Here is a 25000-nt window from a genome sequence, read left to right on the forward strand (position 1 = left end):
GATTCACACCCTATCTACTTATTTGAAAAGCCTCGCTGTTTTTAAAGTGTTCGCTTACCCCTAATTGCCGCCTTGTCCTCTCTGCGGTTGAGTACACAAACACACCCCTCCGGCCCGTTATATCAGGATCTTTTTTTTTTTTTATTTCCCCTCTTTAAAATCGCATGCACCAAATATTTAATCCCCTCTCATTTTCCACTGTACAAAAAAAAAAAACACCAGTTAAAGGTCGGTACATTAATTTTTAAACGCTCCGTCCAGCTCAGCGTTAAATTGGCCCATCGATATTTGGACTGAGCAGGAAAAAGACTCCCACTGAAAGGAGGACTGTGCGCAAAGAGAGGGAGGCAGTGGGTGAGTCCCCACTCAGTCCGTGCAGCGTGGCAAGAGAAGGGGGGGGCGGGGGTCACCCAGGAATCCCTCGAAACAGTTCTGGGAGGGTGGGGTAAAAAAAACACCTTAAGATTATTCTCCCTCTTTTGCCGAAATTGGATCATCTTTTCCATTCACATCCATTTCAAAGGGATGCGCAATCCGGAGGGAAAAGTGACGAGGATCGCGCCGGAATTATTTGACTAACTAATTGTTCATTATCACTTCACTGGAGCATCAACGGACTATAGTTGCTGCATTTTTTGGGTTTTAACGGACATCATATTTGGGAAATATGTGATTATTTCCCCCCCTGCCTTTTCTTCTTCCATATTTCTGCAGACGTTCCCCGCAAGGAGCCTGCGTGGTTGCTCCATGCAGCAAAGTGCCAGCTGAATCTTCTATCCCCTCCAGAAGGGAAACCACAAAAAAAACATGCAAAACGGACGCTAAAGTTGCAATTGACGTGGATTATTTTTATTTTATTTTTTTTGGAGGGGGGGTTGGAAGGATTTTGCTTGAAAGAGCCAGCTAGGAGGGGGGGAAAGTGCAGCGGAGGAGCATCCAGGCTATATGAGGATCGGCACACGCTGGTTGGTTCCCCCACGCAGAGATGCCTGTGCGCGCTGTGACCACCAGGTTCATGTACAAGGGACTATGCACCATCCCGGATGTCCTCACCTACCGGACCCCTGTCAGCCTGCCGGAGGATGAGGTGGAGGGTGAGTCCCTTCTATTCCTACACATGCTGGTTTGTGGTCAGGACCATGGACAGCTCCATTCTGTCCAGATGCAATTTGCTATGTTGGGCACAAAAACACTTTTCAAACTCAACGAAAGTTACTTCCTAGGGCAGACTTGGGTAAATTAAGGCCCCGGGGGGGGGGGCCGTTAAGATTTTCAATCATTGCCAAATATTTTTTTTTAGATCTTTAAGGTGGAAACTGTAGCTGCCATTATGATGTGACCATAAGTCTTGAACTATACAAAGTAGAGCTGTCCGACAATATCGGCCTGCCGATATTATCGGCCGATATATGCGTTAAAATGTAATATCGGAAATTATCGGTATCGTTTTTTTTATTATCGGTATCGTTTTTTGTTTTGTTTTTTGTTGTTTTTTTATTAAATCAATCAATCAATCAATCAATGTTTATTTATATAGCCCTAAATCACAAGGAAAAACTCACCCCAGTGGGACGTCGGTGAATGACTATGAGAAACCTTGGAGAGGACCGCATATGTGGGTAACCCCCCCCCCTCCCCTCTAGGGGAGACCGAAAGCAATGGATGTCGAGTGGGTCTGACATAACATTGTGAAATATATATATATATATATATATATATATATATATGTGTGTGTGTGTGTATATATGTGTATATAAATCAACATAAAAAACACAAGTTACACTTACAATTAGTGCACCAACCCAAAAAACCTCCCTCCCCCATTCACAGTCATTCACACAAAAGGGTTGTTTCTTTCTGTTATTAATATTCTGCTTCCTACATTATATATCAATATATATCAATACAGTCTGCAAGGGATACAGTCCGTAAGCACACATGATTGTGCGTGCTGCTGGTCCACTAATAGTACTAACCTTTAACCTTTATAAATGACATTTGTAAAGTTACAAAAGATTTAAAGTTAGTATTATTTGCGGATGATACAACAGCGTTTTGTTCAGGAGAGAACACACAGGAGATAATACAAATAATAACAGAAGAAATTAACAAATTAAAAAGATGGTTTGACAAAAACAGACTATCGTTGAATCTTAGTAAAACTAAAATAATGCTATTTGGTAATAGTAGAAGAGAAAGTCAAACACAAATACAAATAGACGGAATAGAAATTGAAAGAGTAAACGAAACCAAATTTCTAGGTATAATGATTGATGATAAATTGAACTGGAAATCTCACGTAAAAAATATACAACATAAAGTAGCAAGAAACACGTCAATAATGAATAAAGCAAAACATGTTCTAGACCAAAAATCCCTTCATATTCTCTACTGCTCACTAGTGTTACCATATCTGAGCTACTGTGTAGAAATATGGGGAAATAATTACAAAAGTACACTTCATTCATTAACGGTGTTACAAAAAAGATCAGTTAGAATAATACATAATGTTGGATATAGAGAACATACAAACCCTTTATTTATTGAATCAAAAATACTGAAATTCCACGACATAGTGAATTTGCAAACAGCTAAAATTATGCACAAAGCAAACTATAACCTGCTACCCAAGAATATACAACAATTCTTCTCAAAAAAAGAGGAGAAATATAATCTTAGAGAAAAACGTAATTTAAAACATTTGTTTGCACGTACAACACTTAAGACCTTCAGTATATCAGTATGTGGAATTAAATTATGGAATGGATTAAGCAAAGCAATCAAACAATGTACTAATATGATCCACTTCAAGAAACTCTTCAAACTTAAAGTGTTTACAAAGTACAAAGAAGAAGAACCATGACAAACATTCTCAATTTATTTCATCCATTCATTCATTCATTCTTAAAGTAATCTTACTTATCACATCATATGAAATATGACTTACTTCACCAATTATTATTATTAAATTCTTACTATTATTTATTTATTTATTTTTATTGTGATTACTTATGGAGTTTATTGTGAATAAATTAAGAACAGGAAGTGAACAAAAAGTTTTAGCAACTGTTATGTAAAGAAAAGTGGTAGGATTAAATAAGCTCTGCTTCTTCCTACTCCTTTTCGAACATGTTGAAAAGAGAATCTGGAAATTGTGATGTATCATGTTGTATGCTTGCATGTTTGAAATAAACTCAAACTCAAACTCAAACAGTTAATTTTACTAATTTTCATTCATTACTAGCTCTCAATCTACCGGTCGATCTACGTTCCCATCCTCACCTATGGTCATGAGCTTTGGGTTATGACCGAAAGGACAAGATCACGGGTACAAGCGGCCGAAATGAGTTTCCTCCGCCGGGTGGCGGGTCTCTCCCTTAGAGATAGGGTGAGAAGCTCTGTCATCCGGGAGGAGCTCAAAGTAAAGCCACTGCTCCTCCACATCGAGAGGAGCCAGATGAGGTGGTTCGGGCATCTGGTCAGGATGCCACCCGAACGCCTCCCTAGGGAGGTGTTTAGGGCACGTCGGACCGGTAAGAGGCCACGGGGAAGACCCAGGACACGTTGGGAAGACTATGTCTCCCGGTTGGCCTGGGAACGCCTCGGGATCCCCCGGGAGGAGCTGGACGAAGTGGCTGGGGAGAGGGAAGTCTGGGCTTCCCTGCTTAGGCTGCTGCCCCCGCGACCCGACCTCGGATAAGCGGAGGAAGATGGATGGATGGATGGATACTAGTTTCTATGTAACTGTTTTTATATTGTTGTACTTTCTTTTTTATTCAAGAAAATGTTTTTAATTTATTGATCTTATTTTACTAATTTTTAAAAAAAGTACCTTATCTTCACCATACCTGGTTGTCCAAATTAGGCATAATAATGTGTTAATTCCACGACTGCATATATCGGTTGATATCAGTATCGGTTGATATCGGTATCGGTAATTAAAGAGTTGGACAATATCGGAATATCGGATATCGGCAAAAAGCCATTATCGGACATCCCTAATACAAAGTATTGGAATATGCGCTTTTGCATGATATACTAGTTACTGTGGTAGTCTAATTAGTTACTATGGTCATCTAATTAGTTACTATGGTCATCTAAGTCACAGCAGCTCAGACCAGGCACCAAGCAGTGTGGGCGGGGAGCGTTTCCACAGAGTGTCAGCCTGAAATGCAGGTGTCAGGGACAGACGCGGAAGGAGGTTTTTACTAGGGATGTCCGATAATGGCTTTTTGCCGATATCCGATATGCCGATATTGTCCAACTCTTTAATTACCGATACCGATATCAACCGATACCGATATCAACCGATACATACAGTCGTGGAATTAACACATTATTATGCCTAATTTGGACAACCAGGTATGGTGAAGATAAGGTACTTTTTAAAAAAACGAATCAAATAAAATAAGATAAATAAATTAAAAACATTTTCTTAAATAAAAAAGAAAGTAAAACAATATAAAAACAGTTACATAGAAACTAGTAATTAATGAAAATGAGTAAAATTAACTGTTAAAGGTTAGTACTATTAGTGGACCAGCAGCACGCACAATCATGTGTGCTTACGGACTGTATCCCTTGCAGACTGTATTGATATATATTGACATATAATGTAGGAACCAGAATATTAATAACAGAAAGAAACAACCCTTTTGTGTGAATGAGTGTGAATGAGTGTAAATGGGGTGGGTTGGTGCACTAATTGTAAGTGTATCTTGTGTTTTTTATGTGGATTTAATTTTTTAAAAAAACAAAAAAACAAAAAAACCGATACTGATAATAAAAAAAAACGATACAGATAATTTCCGATATTACATTTTAACGCATTTATCATCTCTAGTTTTTACAACAAAGTTCTAAAGCAGGCGTGTCCAACCTTTTTCCACTGAGGGCCGGAGACTGAAAAATCAAAGCATGCGGGGGCCATTTTGATATTTTTCCTTTTTTTAAAAGCAATCTAATCTAAAAGCCTATCTGAACGCAAGTACAATTACTGCGGCGTGCCTCAAGGAAGCTGCTTAGGTCCTTTACTTTTTATTATTTTTACTAATGATCTCCCCCGTGTTACAACAAACACCAATATGGTTATGTATGCAGATGACACGACTCTATACAGTACTGCCTCTACCTTAAATGACCTACAAAATAACTTAAATCAGGACCTGGAGAGAGTGTCACTCTGGGTAAATGATAGTAAACTTGTTGTGAATATTGACACAACAAAAAGCATTCTTTTTGGATCCAGGCATATGCTGGTTGATGACCCACAGCTTCATATTTCAATGTCAGACATACCTATTGAGCAGGTCAAAAAAGCAAAACTGCTTGGTGTGCTATTAGACAGTCAACTGTCATGGTCCCATCATATTGATGGTATTTCAATGAAAATGGGAAGAGGTCTAGCCATGGTCAGGAAGTGCTCCACCTTCTTGACATCCTCAACAATGGCTCAAGTGATACAGTCCTTGGTTTTCTGTCATCTTCATTACTGTCCTATAACATGGTCCGCTACGACTAAGTCTGACCTGAACAAACTGCAATTTGTACAGAACAGAGCGGCTAGACTGCTACTTAAATGTTCTTTGCGCACTAATATTTCATATATGCATTCACGCCTGTCCTGGTTGTCTGTTGAACAAAAGATGCATTGTAGTCTCCGTATGTTCTTTAGAACTATCACTTTAGATCAATCACCAGATTACTTTTACAAACAGTTTTTAAAATCAACTAACACACATATTCATGGCACTAGGAATGCCAGCAATGGCTATTTGACACTTCCTGCTCCCAGGACCAATTTCCTCAAACATACAGTCATGTATAGATGTACATCATTCTGGAATGGGTTGCCATCTCACATTAATCTCTCACAAAGTCAATTGTCATTCAAGACAGCTTTGAAGATACACTTATTGCAGCTGCCCACATGACGTGAATTTTAATACTGGTTTTAACTAGCTTTTTATCTTATGTTGTATTTTTCCATTGTACAATGTCTGGTAATGCATGTATTCTTTGTATTTTAATTTTGTATGCTCCTATATCAGGGGTCACCAACGTGGTGCCCGCGGGCACCAGGTAGCCCGTAAGGACCAGATGAGTAGCCCGCTGGCCTGTTCTAAAAATAGCTCAAATAGCAGCACTTACCAGTGAGCTGCCTCTATTTTTTTTTATTTTTTTTATTTACTAGCAAGCTGGTCTCGCTTTGCTCGACATTTTTAATTCTAAGAGAGACAAAACTCAAATAGAATTTGAAAATCCAAGAAAATATTTTAAAGACTTGGTCTTCACTTGTTTAAATAAATGTATTATTTTTTTTACTTTGCTTCTTATAACTTTCAGAAAGACAATTTTAGAGAAAAAATACAACCTTAAAAATTATTTTAGGATCTTTAAACACATACATTTTTACCTTTTAAATTCCTTCCTCTTCTTTCCTGACAATTTAAATCAATGTTCAAGTAAATTTATTTTTTTATTGTAAAGAATAATAAATAAATTTTAATTTTATTCTTCATTTTAGCTTCTGTTTTTTCGACGAAGAATATCTGTGAAATATTTCTTTAACTTATTATGATTAAAATTCAAAAAAATTATTCTGGCAAATCTAGAAAATCTGTAGATTCAAATTTAAATCTTATTTCAAAGTCTTTTGAATTTCTTTTCAAATGTTTGTTCTGGAAAATCTAGAAGAAATAATGATTTGTCTTTGTTAGAAATATAGCTTGGTCCAATTTGTTATATATTCTAACAAAGTGCAGATTGTATTTTAACCTATTTAAAACATGTCATCAAAATTCTAAAATGAATCTTAATCAGGAAAAAATTACTAATGATGTTCCATAAATTATTTTTTTCATTTTTTCAAAAAGATTCGAATTAGCTAGTTTTTCTCTTCTTTTTTTCGGTTGAATTTTGAATTTTAAAGAGTCGAAATTGAAGATAAACTATGTTTCAAAATTTAATTGTCATTTTTTTCGTGTTTTCTCCTCTTTTAAACCGTTCAATTAAGTGTAAATATCTTTAATTATTAATAATAACATAGAGTTAAAGGTAAATTGAGCAAATTGGCTATTTCTGGCAATTTATTTAAGTGTGTATCAAACTGGTAGCCCTTCGCATTAATCAGTACCCAAGAAGTAGCTCTTGGTTTCAAAAAGGTTGGTGACCCCTGTCCTATATGGACCCCAGGAAGACTAGCAGTCGCCTTGGCGTCAGCTAATGGGGATCCATTCAATAAACAATAAACAATACAATAGTTGTTGTTTTTTTTACCTTTATGGGTTTTCTCAAGTTTGGTCCCCGGTCCCTGGAAGGGTCTCAGTAATAAAAATGTTAGAAAAAAGTCATCAATTATTATTTTTTTTCATTTAACGCTTGAATCTCGAGATTGTAGTAGAATTTCTGACCTTTGAACTATATTTCATGTCTGTCAAGAATGTACGCTCGTTTCTTTTCTCTTCTATTCTGTGCCATTGAATGGACCGGGTGTGGGAGAAAAGTGAATATTAAGTCGTGCCAACCCGTCTACAGAATGTTTTGATTGTCTAAGTATGATTAAGGGATTCAAGGATGTTGCAAAACAAACATGTCGAAGGCCACAAAATCATGACGCACAAGGAAAAACAGACTGACGCAACGAAGAAACAGATAAAAATGCCCAGGAGACCAGGACTCGAGAGAGATTGCTTTTTGTGAGTCCTCCGGAGGACGGCCCGTTTGTTTGCAGGGACAAAACAATCCAACTTATGCACTTTTGACTATGAGAAAATAAACCTGTTGTACTAAATTCACTTTTGTTGCTGTTTAAGCTCTGGACAATCCACTACAAGATCAACTTCAGGTCTGTCTGTCGTTATATTTTTAAATTTTGTTTTTATGTTTATGCCCTTTATGTCTAGAAAAATAATAAGTGTTGAAAATAAGCCAAATGTATATTTATATATATATTTTTTACTTTTAACGCTTAAGTCTGTAGATTTTATATAATTTTTTCATATTTTTTTGTTTGTTTGATGCCCTTTTTGCGAAAGAAAACGTTGTTTTGCACAAAATATGCAATATTTTCCCCAAAAAATATTTCAAAGTGGAATGGTCCCAGGTCCATAACAGTCCGCATGGCAGCTTTGTGTTATTAGTGTCAACATTGCAACTTTTTCTTGTTACATGTCACTGTTTACTCTTTTATTACACTTTTTTATGTTTAAAATGTTTATTACAGTATTTTTTAGAATGGGCCGGGGGCCGTTAACAAATTAGCTGGGGGCCACAAATGGCCCTCGGGCCGCACTTTGGACACGCCTGTTCTAAAGCTTAGTGATATATCACATATATCAGATTGTAGGTGGGATTTTTTTTTTTTTTTTACCAGATTTCGCTGTGTTTGTTGCATTTTTGTTGCGTTTCGCTCGATTGTAAAATATGTGAATGGAGAGGGGGTGTGACAATAACATACGTTGTCAATATTCAGTGTTTTATCGGTCATAGTTAATATTGTAAGTCCCGCATTCTTTATTTTCATGTACATTCTGGGTGTCTCATTCAGTAAAAAAAAAAAAATTAAATTCCAGTCTGTCAAAACGTTTTTAGTGTTGAATCAGACATTATTGTGAGGTTTTGTATTAGTGTTCCTAAAAGTAGGACCCAAGCACACATACTGTACAGCAGATTTTCACAGCTTCCATATATATATATATATATATATATATATATATATATATATATATATATATATATATATATATATATATATATGTGTGTGGGAAAAATCAGAAGACTATTTCATCTCTCCAGGCCTGTTTCATGAGGGGTTTCCCTCAATCATCAGGAGATTTTAATAGAAGCATTCACATACCATGGTTTATATAGGGCACAGAACAGGTAGGTACAGGCAGGCGTAGGGGCGTGGTGATTGGCTCATGTGTTACCTAGGAGGTGATACACTTTCGCTGTGCTTGTTGAGGGATGATAGGTCTGGACGGTATATAATAAACAGTTTCTCTTTTAAGCATATATACCGTCCAGACCTATCATCCCTCAACAAGCACGGCGAAAGTGTATCAGCATGCCGTCACAGAAGGAAACACCTCCTAGGTAACACATGAGCCAATCACCACGCCCCTACGCCTGCCTGTACCTACCCGTTCTGTGCCCTATACAAACCATGGTATGTGAATGCTTCTATTAAAATTTTCCTGATGATTGAGGGAAACCCCTCATGAAACAGGCCTGTAGAGATGAAATAGTCTTGTGATTTTTCCCACACATACATATTACGCTCTACCACGGTATCGAGCACTATTTTTTTGGATAATCTAATTAAGACATATATATATATATATATATATATATATATATATATATATATATATATATATATATATATATATATATATATATATATATATATCCATCCATCCATCCATCCATTTTCTACCGCTTATTCCCTTCGGGGTCACGGGGGGCGCTGGAGCCTATCTCAGCTACAATCGGGCGGAAGGCGGGGTACACCCTGGACAAGTCGCCACCTCATCGCAGATATATATATATATATATATATATATATATATATATATATATCTTAATTAGATTATCCAAAAAATAGTGTTCAATACCGTGGTAGAGCGTAATATGTATGTGTGGGAAAAAATCACAAGACTATTTCATCTCTACAGGCCTGTTTCATGAGGGGTTTTCCTCAATCCTCAGGAGATTTTAAAGTAAAATCTCCTGAGGATTGAGGAAAACCCCTCATGAAACAGGCCTGTAGAGATGAAATAGTCTTGTGATTTTTTCCCACACATACATATATATATATATATATATATATATATATATATATATATATATATATATATATATATATATATATATATATATATATATATATATATATATATATATATATATTACTGTGGGCTCCCATTTTTATGACTTGATGGGGTCCCTGGGACCCCATTTTGAAAATTCCGAGCGCCAACACTGATGGAGTATTGGTGCTTGCAAAACAGCAGCAGGCGGCTGTGGCCTGCGGGCCGCTTCTAATACTAATCAAATATCATCCCGAGGGGCCATAGATCATTCATTCGAGGGCCGTATCTGGCCCGCGGGCCTTGACTTTGACACATAATGTAGGTCTTGTGGGGTTTACTGTGGCATTTGCTACCATAACTAATGGCGGGGATGCTTGTAGGTCAAATTTGTGTTTGCATGTAGACGTTTCTGACAGGAATGCAAAGAAAAAGAGAGGAGACTAGTGGCGATAACGAGTACAACAAGACCAGAACCACAATAAAGCATACTGAGCCCCTGGTACAGTGTTTTGTACCCATAAATAAATCCAATATTACCATCCTCTCAATAGTAATCCAACTTGGAAGGGAGAAATTGCCTTTCAAAGGCGGCCATGACAGAAAGACCATTCTATAATGTGCCATCTTATAAACAATGGACATGACTAAAACTGCACGGCAGTAGACAACCACCATGTATTACAACCAGCATCTTCCGGTAGAAGTGCGGGGCCTCGTTGCTTCTTAGTGTGATGCTGTGCACTTGTACTCCACTGCAATGACAATAATAAGCACATTGTTATGTAACGTCGACGCCACTTATTGGCCGATGCAGGCGTACCTAATGAGGTGTCCACTGACAACGTGTACGCTCTTCACATTTATACCACACATTATTAGCATCATTGTTAGTTTTCCTTGACTTGTCATTGATGTGAATCACTTTGCATGAAAGTGCAATGCCCGGCCGGTCGTTAGATGGCAGTAGTGTTGCATTTGCCAGGAAGTAGTCTTTGCCATTAGGTTGAATGTTCCAGTCTCTACACTGTAGGGTTGTACAGTATACACTGCAAAAACTCATATCTAAGTAAGATTAAATATCTCAAATAAGGGTAATATTTGCTTATTTTCTGTCTGATAAGATAATTCTTCTCACTAAGCAGATTTTATGTTAGAGTGTTTTACTTGTTTTAAGGGTTTTGGGTCCTAAATGATCTCAGTAAGATATTACAGCTTGTTGCTGAGATTTGATGACCTATATTGAGTAAAACATGCTTGAAACTAGAATATCAAGTGTTGCAAAGCTGTGTCATCAACACTCACAAGTATACAACTACTTTTTTAAAGTACTAATTTCTTATTTGAAGCATGAAAAAAAAATCATGACTTTGACACAATTATGTCTCATAATTAAAACGGATGACAGCCAAATGGACTTTGCTGTTTTATTTTCAATGAAACAATAGAAAATACGTACTCATATAGTAGTACAGTTGGCACAGTACAGTAAACTGACAGTTAATATTTAAACATTTAACATTTCAAACAATTTCAAACAGAAATAGTTCATGCACATTCAGATGAATTCTTCAAAATTACAATTAAACATTTTTTGGCCGGGCTGTATATATGCGCACTAATTGACTGAAAGAGCACGCACTTGGCGCGATGATGTCATGTTATCGATGGAAAAACGCATTTTTAGACAATATGATTTGCCTGAGCGGCTAGGAGACCCCGAGAGTAACAAGCGCTTGCCTTGTTGCCTTTCCATTAAGAACAATAAATCAGTTTTTAGTATAAGTTTGCTGGTTTGAAGAAATGTAATGCCGGGTGCATATCATTATGTCAAGATAATGGCACTAGCATTTACTTCATTTAAGAATTTTTTTTTTTCTACCAAGAAAAGTGCACTTGTTATTAGTGAGAATATACTTATTTTAATGTATTTTTGGGTTCATTGAAGTTAGCTAATTTTACTTGTTTTGGAAAGTCTTGACAAGCCAAATGTTCTTGTTCTATTGGCAGATAATTTTGCTTAGTTCAAATAAAATACCCCTCATTTTTGTATTTTTTTTTCTTGTTTTTGAACACTGACTTTTTGCAGTGTACCGGTACTAGTATAGTATCGCGGTACTAATGAATCAAAGACGGTACTATACTCTGTTTGAAAAGTACCAGTTCCCTATTTTTTTTTTTTTTTTTAACAGGCATGACAGCGCGTGTTCATGTCATGACATTGCTGCTTTTACGAGAACTTGTTGAATTAGGTCCTGACGTTTGAGCAACTCAAAAAGGAACGTTGAAACAACATTTAATCAATGTTGGGTCCTGACACGGATTCGACCATTGAAATGTGCTCATTTCCCAACCAACAATGTGGATCTAACGTTGGACTTCAACGTTGTCTCAATTTATAAATACGCTGTTCCAAAGTCAATGTTAAAGAACATATACGTAGAATCAATGTCTTGTGCCTGCTGGGTAACCGCTTCTTCGATTTGACGTTAAATTGTATTATAACCAGTGTTGGGTCAGTTAATGAAAACCAGAACTAGTTACAGTTACTAGTTACTTTATCGGGCCAGAACAAATTGACAAAACTATTTTAAATAGCTGCAACATAACAGTAACAAACAGCATAATAACAACGTAGCTGTAAACCTGGCTTCGCCCAAGGAAGGCACATATTACATACACAAAGCCTAACCAGGCATTTTTTTCTCTCAAGGAATTGTGAAATAAAATCATGTCTTCAGGAGATCAACACTGTACTGAAGCCCAGAACACTCTACACATTTCCCCAGTTTTAGTTTAGAGATAAGGCAAGATTGGCCTGGCCCACTAGCATCCCTCTTTATGTTTGTGAACTTTATAGTCTATACATTTAGAGTGATGTGATAATCAAACACTCTAGAAGTCTAGAATGAAAGAGTATATAAGAGAATTGACAGAGTGTGTACCTTCAGTGCTTAATGATGAGCAGAGGCAGAGTTTGGAGAGTTTTCTTTAGCTCGCTTTCCATTTTTATGTACTCACTGTCCAGGTACGTGGAAAATGTTTTCTGTGCCATTTGCTGTTTGACGGCGGTATCATGCTAATTAGCTGCCTGAAAGCGGGTGACTCCACTGTAGAAATAGCCTGCATGTCTTCTATGGCTCTATCAATGCTGTCCTGGCTAGCAGTGCCTCCGTTAAAATCCTTAGGTGGAGGTGAAGTGGCATCGGAGTCTGTGTCTCTCTTTACTAGCTTCGTTGAAGCGTGTTGCTTTTGTAGCTGTTTCAGCAGATTTGAATTGCTGTTTTGGGCAGTAGATAGGATCTTTGATCCAAGGCACAACTTACATTTAACTAAAATGTTATTTTCTTTGTGCTCGACAAAAGAAAAGTAGTGAGAATATCTCCATGTTAAGAAACTCAACTCGTCTTGTTGTTAGTGCACATGTTGCCAGCTAGCGATTAGTGTGCAAGTTGCCAGCTAGCGATTAGTGCTCTCGTTGCCAACAAGCAATTTGCGGACTAGTTGCTAGCTAGCGATTAGCGCTGTAGTTTTCAGCTAGTGATTAGCGCTCTGCAAGTCAGCTAGTGATTAGTGCACAAGTTGCCAGCTATGAATTTGAGAACTAGGGATTAGCGCTCCAGTTGCGGTCATACCAAGGGATTTCTGTCACTACCTATAAAAGTAGTGAATTGGGTACCTCGCAGCCTGAGCACATGACGTTCCACAGTATGCACATACTTTATAGCACGGGTGCAGCGGTGAGGTGGTGCATGATAATACAAAAGCTGCCAGTGACATTTAGCTGCTTCTTAATGTTACGCACCTTCACCCAAGATGGAATGCATCATGAGTGAGAGCCCAGGTAGAAGAAGAACATGATATAAGCTGCAAGGGTAGGGAGCTGCTGTGTGTTGATGGATAATAGTCAGGTTTTTCTAGAACACAGGTGTCAAACTCACTCGCGGCATCATTTTATTTGGCCCGCAAACACCTGGAAATGATATGTGGCAATAAAATACTTCATATTTTCTCACTAAATGTAATTGATTTTTTTCATTTTGACAGAAAAAATATACGTACTGCTTGAAATTGCATACCTTTTCCACTTTAATAGTATCCAATATTGCAACAAATATTACAGTGTATTATCATACTTTCCAAACATGTTTTTGTCTAAATAAAAATACTAAACTCTACAGCAAACTACCCATCAAATTCATAAAAATGACAATCAATTTTACGTTGTTCTTTACAGCATATTACTGTGAATAGAAAAAAAACTACTACTGTTTTTTTGCGCTAAAATCCTGCCAGTTTTTGACTGTAAAATCTACCGTTGTTGTTTTTAACGGTGTATTACTGTAAATAAAAAGACGGTACATTTGTTTTTACGGTAGAAATGCCCTGATGTGGGATCTGAGCCGAGGATGTCGTTGTGGCTTGTGCAGCCCTTTGAGACACTCGTGATTTAGGGCTATATAAGTAAACATTGATTGATTGATTGATTGATTGATGGAAAAAATGCCAGCTAAGTTGCCAGAATAAAAAAAATATTTGTACTGTTTTTCCATGAACAATATCATGTTGTAAAAACCATTGTCCATTTAACACAAAAATTCTGGCAACTAAGCTGCCAGCTTTTTCCGTAAAAAAACCCCAAAAAAACTGTGGAACTGTTTTTCCATTTACCGTAAAATGTTGTAAAAAAAACAACAACAAAAAAACCCTATATTTTACAGTAAAATTGTGTAAAATGTAAAGTTTTTACTCTAAAATCGACAGTGTACTTAAAACAATTTATATAATTAATAATGAAACCTAGAGGCAAATTCATACATTATGCATTGTTACAAGCGGCCCTCTGATGGCAGCCATAACCAGTTTGAAAACCAGTTTGACATCCCTGTTCTACTGTATATGAATAATACGTTTTGTTGCTGGTTTTGTCAGGTTCAAACACCGATGACGTCTATTAAACAAGACAAGAAGCAAAGAATTAAACAGAGACAGAATTACATTTGGCTCAAATTGAGGAGAGACGCCTGGACACTGTACCCTTGCACAGTGTCTCAACACGCTCTGGCGAAAGATTGTACGCCACCTCTTTTATTTGGACTTTCCCTGATTACATGGCAACAGCTGTTTCTAAGGGAGGGGGGTCATAAACAGCCATCGCCTTTGGTTACAGAACAGTTCAAAGAAAAGGTCGTAAACAGTTCACAGAAAAGGTCGTAAAAGAGTTCAAAGAAGAGGTCCCTGTAGGTTCTCGGGTCAAGACAATATCTTTCTGTTGATTACAATACATGAAAGAAACAACACCTTCATGTTGCTTCCCATCCTACACAGTGGAGTTTTACAAGCCTTCTGCTTGGTAGGATCAAAGACAGCTTTTGTCTTCTCGCCGGGAACTCAATGAAACACAAAGTTTTGTGATAACTTAGATACAATTATTCTGACAGGTTTCATGCCGGTTTAGAAGATCTATGCTAGATAAAAGCCAAGATGGACGGCTGATTCATCTCCAGACTCCAATTACACCTTCTCCTCCACACTTTTCCTGTTGTTGATGCATGGTGTTCCATCATTAATTAGCAAAAAAGGAATCGATACACGACAAAGTTGCCACCGGTGAGATTTGTTAGAGCCTCCGCCTTCCCTCTTGCTTATTAAGAGTGAAGACCCAAGGTGCCATTTTGGAAAATAGTGTAGATCAGGGCTCACCAACCTTTTTGAAACCAAGAGCTACTTCTTGGGTACTGATTAATGCGAAGGGCTACCAGTTTGAAACACACTTAAATAAATTGCTAGAAATAGCCAATTTGCTCAATTTACCTTTAACTCTATGTTATTATTAATAATTAATGATATTTACACTTAATTGAACGGTTTAAAAGAGGAGAAAACACGCAAAAAATGACAATTAAATTTTGAAACATAGTTTATCTTCAATTTCGACTCTTTGAAATTCAAAATTCAACCGAAAAAAAGAAGAGAAAAACTAGCTAATTTGAATCTTTTTGAAAAAATTAAAAAAATAATTTATGGAACATCATTAGTAATTTTTCCTGATTAAGATTAATTTTAGAATTTTGATGACATGTTTTAAATAGGTTAAAATCCAATCTGCACTTTGTTAGAATATATAACAAATTGGACCAAGCTATATTTCTAACAAAGACAAATCATTATTTCTTCTAGATTTTCCAGAACAAAAATTTTAAAAGAAATTCAAAAGACTTTGACATAAGATTTAAATTTGATTCTACAGATTTTCTAGATTTGCCAGAATAATTTTTTTGTATTTTAATCATAATAAGTTTGAAGAAATATTTCACAAATATTCTTCGTCGAAAAAACAGAAGCTAAATTGAAGAATTAAATTAAAATGTATTTATTATTCTTTACAATAAATAAAAAAAATTACTTGAACATTGATTTAAATTGTCAGGAAAGAAGAGGAAGGAACTTAAAAGGTAAAAAGGTATATGTGTTTAAAAATCCTAAAATCATTTTTAAGGTTGTATTTTTTCTCTAAAATTGTCTTTCTGAAAGTTATAAGAAGCAAAGTAAAAAAAATTATGAATTTATTTAAACAAGTGAAGACCAAGTCTTTAAAATATTTTCTTGGATTTTCAAATTCTATTCGAGTTTTGTCTCTCTTAGAATTAAAAATGTAGAGCAAAGCGAGACCAGCTTGCTAGTAAATAAATACAATTTAAAAAATAGAGGCAGCTCACTGGTAAGTGCTGCTATTTGAGCTATTTTTAGAACAGGCCAGCGGGCTACTCATCTGGTCCTTACGCACCAACGCGGTGCCCGCGGGCACCGCGTTGGTGACCCCTGGTGTAGATGATGCCAGCAGACAAATTTGTTACCAATGAGTCTTTTAATGTGAAGGCCTATCCATTACTTCCTGTGTTGGAGGAGTGGCCCGCCATCGCTTGACACTGGGTTGTGTGTCCATGATATTTGTGTGTTGTTGGATAAGGTTTAGTCACCACCAGTTGAGGCAATAATGTCTGAGGTCAAAAGTCAAGGATGTTTATTATTGTGCTTGCAGGCCTGCACTGCATCACCATGAGTTTAACTGCTTATTGCCAGCATAATAATAAACACTTAAATCACAAAGACTAAAACAAACGAGGGAGCGTCGTTACCTTCCGTAAAAACATTAATAAAATGTACCGGACTTCTGTCTCTGAGCCTCCGCAAACACTTTCATCACTGCTAAAAGTCCTCTTTTAATTACTCCCCCTAATCATGTTTATTATTACTGCACACACACACACACACACACACACACACACACACACACACACACACACACACACACACACACACACACACACACACACACACATTCTTGTATTTGTTGCCTTCTTGAGACCTGATATAAATGTCTCCCTTTTTTTATAACCACCCTTTCTAGATGTATAAAGATTGATATTTACAATATTAATAATATATACATACTATGCAAATATACATTTGGAATTTTTTGTTTGTAATTGTTTTTTAATCTTCATTATTTACTTCAAGTTATGACAGTATGTCTCTATATACATATTTATTTATTTATTTTTAATACATTTTGACCAAAGGGGGGTGCATTTCAAAGTCTTACACACACATATTACATATGTTGGCCAGAGGGGGAGCACTTCAAATTTTTACACACACTTGTTATTTCATATGGGGGAGCACTTTTAAAACCGACACACAGTCAATTTGAAAAATCCCTCCTTTTTGGAACCACCCTCATTTTGATAGATGTCACCACCAGGGGGTGCAAATGTGACATTCTCATTAAAGATGCAATGGTTTTGGGACCATGATTTATGTCATCACTTGTTCACACCTCCTCATATGGAAGCTACTTTTCCTTGTTGACGTCTCAAGAAGGGTTGGAATACACACACACACACACACACGCATTCTTGTATTTGTTGCCTTCTTGAGACCTCCGAAAAAATGCCTCCCTCTTTAGGACCACCCTTTCTAGATATATAAAGATTTGTATTTACAAAATTAATAATATATATACATACTATGCAAATATAAAAATGGTTTTTTTGAATTTTTGTTTGTAATTGTTTTTTAATCTTCATTATTTACTTCAAGTTATGACAGTATGTCTCTATATACATATTTATTTATTTATTTTTAATAAATTTTGGCCAAAGGGGGGGTGCATTTCAAAGTCTTACACACTCTTGTTATTACATATGTTGGCCAGAGGGGGAGCACTTCAAATGTTTACACACACTTGTTATTTCATATGGGGGAGCACTTTTAAAACCAACACACAGTCAATTTGAAAAATCCCTCCTTTTTGGGACCACCCTCATTTTGATAGATGTCACCACCAGGGGGTGCAAATGTGACATTCTCATTAAAGATGCAATGGTTTTGGGACCATGATTTATGTCATCACTTGTTCACACCTCCTCATATGGAAGCTACTTTTCCTTGTTGACGTCTCAAGAAGGGTTGGAATACACACACACACACACACACACACACACACACGCATTCTTGTATTTGTTGCCTTCTTGAGACCTCCGAAAAAATGCCTCCCTCTTTAGGACCACCCTTTCTAGATATATAAAGATTTGTATTTACAAAATTAATAATATATATACATACTATGCAAATATAAAAATGTTTTTTTTGAATTTTTGTTTGTAATTGTTTTTTAATCTTCATTATTTACTTCAAGTTATGACAGTATGTCTCTATATACATATTTTTTTTATTTTTTTTAATTAATTTTGGCCAAACGGGTGCATTTCAAAGTCTTACACACACTTGTTATTACATATGTTGGCCAGAGGGGGAGCACTTCAAATTTTTGCACACACTTGTTATTTCATATGTTGACTGGAGGGGGCGCACTTTTAAATTCGGCACACAGTCAATTTGAAAAACCCCTCCTTTTTGGGACCACCCTCATTTTGATATATTTCACCACCAGGGGGTGCAAATGAGACATTCTCTATTAGATGCAATGGTTTTCCGTATTGGGACCATGATTTATGTCATCACTTGTTCACACCTCCTCATATGGAAGCTACTTTTCTTTGTTGACGTCACAAGAAGGGTAGGAATACAAGAACACACACACACACACACACACACACACACACACACACACACACACACACACACACACACACACACACAGTGTCTATGAGTAGTTTAATGAGAAGTCTCCTATATACTGTAGGCCTACAAAAATAAGACATTTTACAGCATGCAGTGTTAAATGGAAGACTGTAGTAAAGTTAAGGAAGTGTTATGTTTATTGCCGGGCTATTTTCCAACAACAACTCCTCCCCATTTATTGGACACAATGCAAGAAAAATATATTATAAGATCATTTGTTGTTAAAATGAATTCTCTTGCTATTTAGGGCCGAAAAAAAGGCAACCAAACTCCTTGTAAAGAACACGTGCATCATGTGGAGTCAGGGGTCAGCAACCCGCGGCTCTTTAGCGCCGCCCTTGTGGCTCCCTGGACCTCTTTCAGAGATGTGTGAAGATGGAAAAAGTTGAAGAAAATTTTATTTTTTTAAAATATATTTTCTGTAGGAGAACGAACACAACACAAACCTTCCCAAGTGTGAGAAATCAAGCACCGTTTTGTCCTACTAATTTCAGCGGTCCTTGAACTCATCGCAGTTTGTTTACATGCCAACTTTCTCCGACGCTGCCACAGAAAGACATGTTTTATGCCACTCCCTCGTTATCTCATTTTGTCCACCAAACCTTTTATGCTGTGCGTGAAGGCACAAATGTGAGCTTTCTTGATGTTATTGACTTATTGGAGTGTTAATCGTCGGCTGGCAACTAGTGCGCAAATCGGCAGCTGGCAACTAGCCGCTAATTGCCAGATGACAACTAGAGCGCTAATCGCTAGCTGGTAACTAGCCCACTAATCGCTAGCTGGCAAGTAGAGCGCTAATCACTAGCTGTAAAATACAGCGTTAATCGCTAGCTGGCAACAAGTTCTCACATTGCTAGCTGGCAACTAGAGCACTTATCGTAAACTAATCGTCAGCTTGGTGTGCTTACTTGTTACTTGTGCACTAATCACTAGCTAGGAAGTAGAGCGCTAATCACTATCTGACAACGAGAGCGCTAATGGCTACCTGGCAACTAGTCTGCAAATCGCTAGCTGAAAACTAAAGCACTAATCGTTAGCTGGCAACTAGAGCATTAATGGCAACTAGTTCTCAAATTGCTGGCTGAGCACTAATCGCTAGCTGGCAAGTATACCGCTAATCATTAGCTGGCAAATAGAGCATTAATTGCTAGCTGGCAACAAGTTCTCACATTGCTAGCTGGCAACTAGAGACTGGCAACCGGCTCACTAATCGTCAGCTTAGTGTGCTTACTTGTTACTTGTGTTACTTGTGCACTAATCACTAGCTGGCAAGTAGAGCGCTAATCACTATCTGACAACGAGAGCACTAATTGCTAGCTGGCAACAAGTTCTCACATTGCTAGCTGGCAACTAGAAACTGGCAACCGGCTCACTAATCATCAGCTTAGTGTGCTTACTTGTTACTTGTGCACTAATCACTAGCTGGCAAGTAGAGCGCTAATCACTATCTGACAACGGGAGCACTAATCGCTACCTTGCAACTAGTCGGCAAATTGCTGGCTGGCAACTAGAGGGTTAATCACTAGCTGAAAACTACAGCACTAATCGCTAGCTGGCAAATACAGCATTAATGGCAACAAGTTCTCAAATTGCTGGCTGAGCACTAATTGCTAGCTGGCAAGTAGAGCGCTAATCACTAGCTGGCAACAAGTGCTCACATTGCTAGCTGGCAACTAGAGACTGGCAACCGGCTCACTAAGTGGAGCGCTAATCACTATCTGACAACGAGAGCACTAATCCCTACCTTCCAACTAGTCGGCAAATCGCTAGCTGAAAACTAAAACACTAATCGTTAGCTGGCAACTAGAGAATTAATGGCAACTAGTTCTCAAATTGCTGGCTGAGCACTAATCGCTAGCTGGCAAATAGAGTGTTAATCGCTAGCTGGCAACAAGTGCTCACATTTCTAGCTTGCTACTAGAGACTGGCAACCGGCTCACTAATCGTCAGCTTAGTGTGCTTACTTGTTACTTGTGCACTAATCACTAGCTGGCAAGTAGAGCGCTAATCACTATCTGACAACGAGAGCACTAATCGCTAGCTGGCAACAAGTTCTCACATTGCTAACTGGCAACTAGAGACTGGCAACCGGCTCACTAATCGTCAGCTTAGTGTGCTTACTTGTTACTTGTGTTACTTGTGCACTAATCACTAGCTGGCAAGTAGAGCGCTAATCACTATCTGACAAGGAGAGCACTAATCGCTACCTTGCAACTAGTCGGCAAATTGCTGGCTAGCAACTAGAGGGCTAATCACTAGCTGAAAATTACAGCACTAATCGCTAGCTGGCAAATACAGTATTAATGGCAACAAGTTCTCAAATTGCTGGCTGAGCCCTAATCGCTAGCTGGCAAGTAGAGCGCTAATCACTAGCTGGCAACTAGAGACTGGCAACCGGCTCACTAAGTAGAGCGCTAATCACTATCTGACAACGAGAGCACTAATCCCTACCTTCCAACTAGTCGGCAAATCGCTAGCTGAAAACTAAAACACTAATCGTTAGCTGGCAACTAGAGAATTAATGGAAACTAGTTCTCAAATTGCTGGCTGAGCACTAATCGCTAGCTGGCAACAAGTGCTCACATTTCTAGCTGGCAACTAGAGACTGGCACCCGGCTCACTAATCGTCAGCTTAGTGTGCTTACTTGTTACATGTGCACTAATCACTAGCTGGAAAGTAGAATTCTAATCACTATCTGACAACGAGAGCGCTAATCGCTACCTTTCAACTAGTCGGCAAATTGCTAGCTGGCAACTAGAGTGCTAATCGCTAGCTGAAAACTAAAGCACTATTTGTTAGCTGGCAACTAGAGCATCAATGGCAACTAGTTGTCAATTTGCTGTCCGAGCACTAATCGCTAGCTGGCAAGTAGAGCGCTAATCCCTAGCTGGCAACTAGTGTGCTAATCGCTAGCTATTTTGAATGTGAACATGAATACAATGATACAGGTGTTATTTCAAACTGCAAGGTTCAGTATGTGTCCTCGCCAATGTCACATATAAACAATGTGTAGCAACAATGTATTTAAAACTAGGAGGTTCGGTGCCAGAACCTACTTCTCTACTGGGTCACGTACATCCTTGTCATAAACTCTGCAGAAATAAAAGCCCATCAGCCACAATGCGGATATTTGAGGCCTGGAAAGGCGAGGGTAAATCACGCAATGAATTCCGTGTTGCTGCTGCTTCCAAAATAACCACACATGCCATTAACGCTGCAACTCATTGCGCTAACGAGCCAACGGGACATCTCTTGAAAGCATCCATCAAACGCCTCGTTATTACCTGCCATAAATTGTCCCACGCGCAACATGACCGTCTCACCTTTTCACGGGCGCCATAAAAAGCACGCGTGACGCGTCGCCGACCGAAATGAATCCTTTTGACTGTCAGCTTTCGTTTTTTTTTTACCTGCAAACAAATTGTACATCCAGCTGGGTGACTCACAGGAGGTCTGCTTTGCCAATGCGGATGTCAGTGGGACACCTCGTAAATTGTCCCTTTATTTAGAGGCAGCTGAGGACATTCTGCCAGTTACACTCCGTACACTTCCACCCTGACAGATTTACACAGGAACATCCCCTCCCTCGCTGAGGGAATCTCACTAATGGTCGCTGATGGATCACAGCACACCATAGCAGGCCATGTACTCCATTCAGTCATGCTTCCTTTTTCATTCCCTTCACCCCCCCAACGTTGCACCCAGCGGACTAATCCGTTTGCCTGCGGTATTCAGCACTGGAATTGGGTCCCCAAACAAAGAATCCCGTAATTTAGTTGTTTTTAATTGAGCAAAGCTGTAAAATAGGGGCCAAAAGAAGTTGCGAGTGCCAGCACTAGCCTTCAGTAAAGGAACACGTGATGTTAAAAGTGGATTTTTTTTCCAGCTAAAAAAAAAAGGTTTCTATGTTTTGAATATTGTACTCTACCAGTACTGTATTTTTCGGACTAAAAGGCGCACTTAAAATCCTTTCATTTTCTCAAAAATCGACTGCGCCTTATAACCCGGTGCGCCTAATGTACGGAATCATTTTTGGTTGTGCTTGCCGACCTCAAAGCTATTTTTATTTGGTCCATTTTGGTACATGGTGTAATGATAAGTGTGACCAGTAGATGGCAGTCACACATAAGAGATACGTGTAGACTGCAACATGATGGCAGTCACACATAAGGGATACGTGTAGACTGCAATATGATGGCAGTCACACATAAGAGATAAAGTGTAGACTGCAATATGATGGCAGTCACACATAAGAGATACTTGTAGACTGCAACATGATGGCAGTCACACATAAGGGATACGTGTAGACTGCAATATGATGGCAGTCACACATAAGAGATAAAGTGTAGACTGCAATATGATGGCAGTCACACATAAGAGATACGTGTGGACTGCAATATGATGGCAGTCACACATAAGAGATATGTGTAGACTGCAATATGATGGCAGTCACACATAAGAGATACGCGTAGACTGCAACATGATGGCAGTCACACATAAGGGATACGTGTAGACTGCAATATGATGGCAGTCACACATAAGAGATAAAGTGTAGACTGCAATATGATGGCAGTCACACATAATATATATGTGTAGACTGCAATATGATGGCAGTCACACATAAGAGATAAAGTGTAGACTGCAATATGATGGCAGTCACACATAAGATATATGTGTAGACTGCAATATGATGGCAGTCACACATAAGACTGCAATATGATGGCAGTCACACATAAGAGATACTTGTAGACTGCAATATGATGGCAGTCACACATAAGAGATACTTGTAGACTGCAATATGATGGCAGTCACACATAAGAGATAAAGTGTAGACCGCAATATGATGGCAGTCACACATAAGATATATGTGTAGACTGCAATATGATGGCAGTCACACATAAGATATATGTGTAGACTGCAATATGATGGCAGTCACACATAAGAGATAAAGTGTAGACCGCAATATGATGGCAGTCACACATAAGATATATGTGTAGACTGCAATATGATGGCAGTCACACATAAGATATATGTGTAGACTGCAATATGATGGCAGTCACACATAAGAGATGAAGTGTAGACTGCAATATGATGGCAGTCACACATAAGATATATGTGTAGACTGCAATATGATGGCAGTCACACATAAGAGATACTTGTAGACTGCAATATGATGGCAGTCACACATAAGAGATACTTGTAGACTGCAATATGATGGCAGTCACACATAAGAGATACGTGTAGACTGCAACATGATGGCAGTCACACATAAGCGATACGTGTAGACTGCAATATGATGGCAGTCACACATAAGAGATAAAGTGTAGACTGCAATATGATGGCAGTCACACATAAGATATATGTGTAGACTGCAATAGGATGGCAGTCACACATAAGACTGCAATATGATGGCAGTCACACATAAGAGATACGTGTAGACTGCAATATGATGGCAGTCACACATAAGAGATACGTGTAGACTGCAACATGATGGCAGTCACACATAAGAGATATGTGTAGACTGCAACATGATGGCAGTCACACATAAGAGATACGTGTAGACTGCAACATGATGGCAGTCACACATAAGAGATACTTGTAGACTGCAACATGATGGCAGTCACACATAAGAGATAAAGTGTAGACTGCAACATGATGGCAGTCACACATAAGAGATACGTGTAGACTGCAACATGATGGCAGTCACACATAAGAGATAAAGTGTAGACTGCAATTTGATGGCAGTCACACATAAGAGATACGTGTAGACTGCAATACGATGGCAGTCACACACAAGAGATACGTGTAGACTGCAATATGATGGCAGTCACACATAAGAGATAAACAGATAGATAGATAGATAGATAGATAGATGGATAGATCTCTTATGTGTGACTGCCATCATATATACGTGTAGACTGCAATATGTCTCAAGTAAACAACACCAGCATTTTATAGGTTCCATTGAAAATATAGAACATTACACACGGCGCTCAAAAATCTATCAAAATGTTTTAGTACGACTTTGGTAAGCTATGAA

General features: G+C 38.1%; 1 protein-coding gene across 1 annotated transcript in view; it reads left to right on the top strand.

The window, feature by feature from the left end:
* The first annotated feature begins 976 nt into the window (after positions 1-976).
* The window catches only part of cabp7b (calcium binding protein 7b), a 58872-nt gene continuing 34848 nt past the window's right edge, over positions 977-25000 (top strand). The window contains exon 1 of the mRNA XM_062031805.1: positions 977-1094. Coding sequence (XP_061887789.1) covers positions 986-1094 — 109 coding nt within the window. The 5' untranslated portion in view covers positions 977-985. The remainder of the gene's footprint in view (positions 1095-25000) is intronic.

The sequence above is a fragment of the Entelurus aequoreus genome, linkage group LG21 (assembly GCF_033978785.1).
Source record: "Entelurus aequoreus isolate RoL-2023_Sb linkage group LG21, RoL_Eaeq_v1.1, whole genome shotgun sequence".
NCBI lineage: Eukaryota > Metazoa > Chordata > Actinopteri > Syngnathiformes > Syngnathidae > Entelurus > Entelurus aequoreus.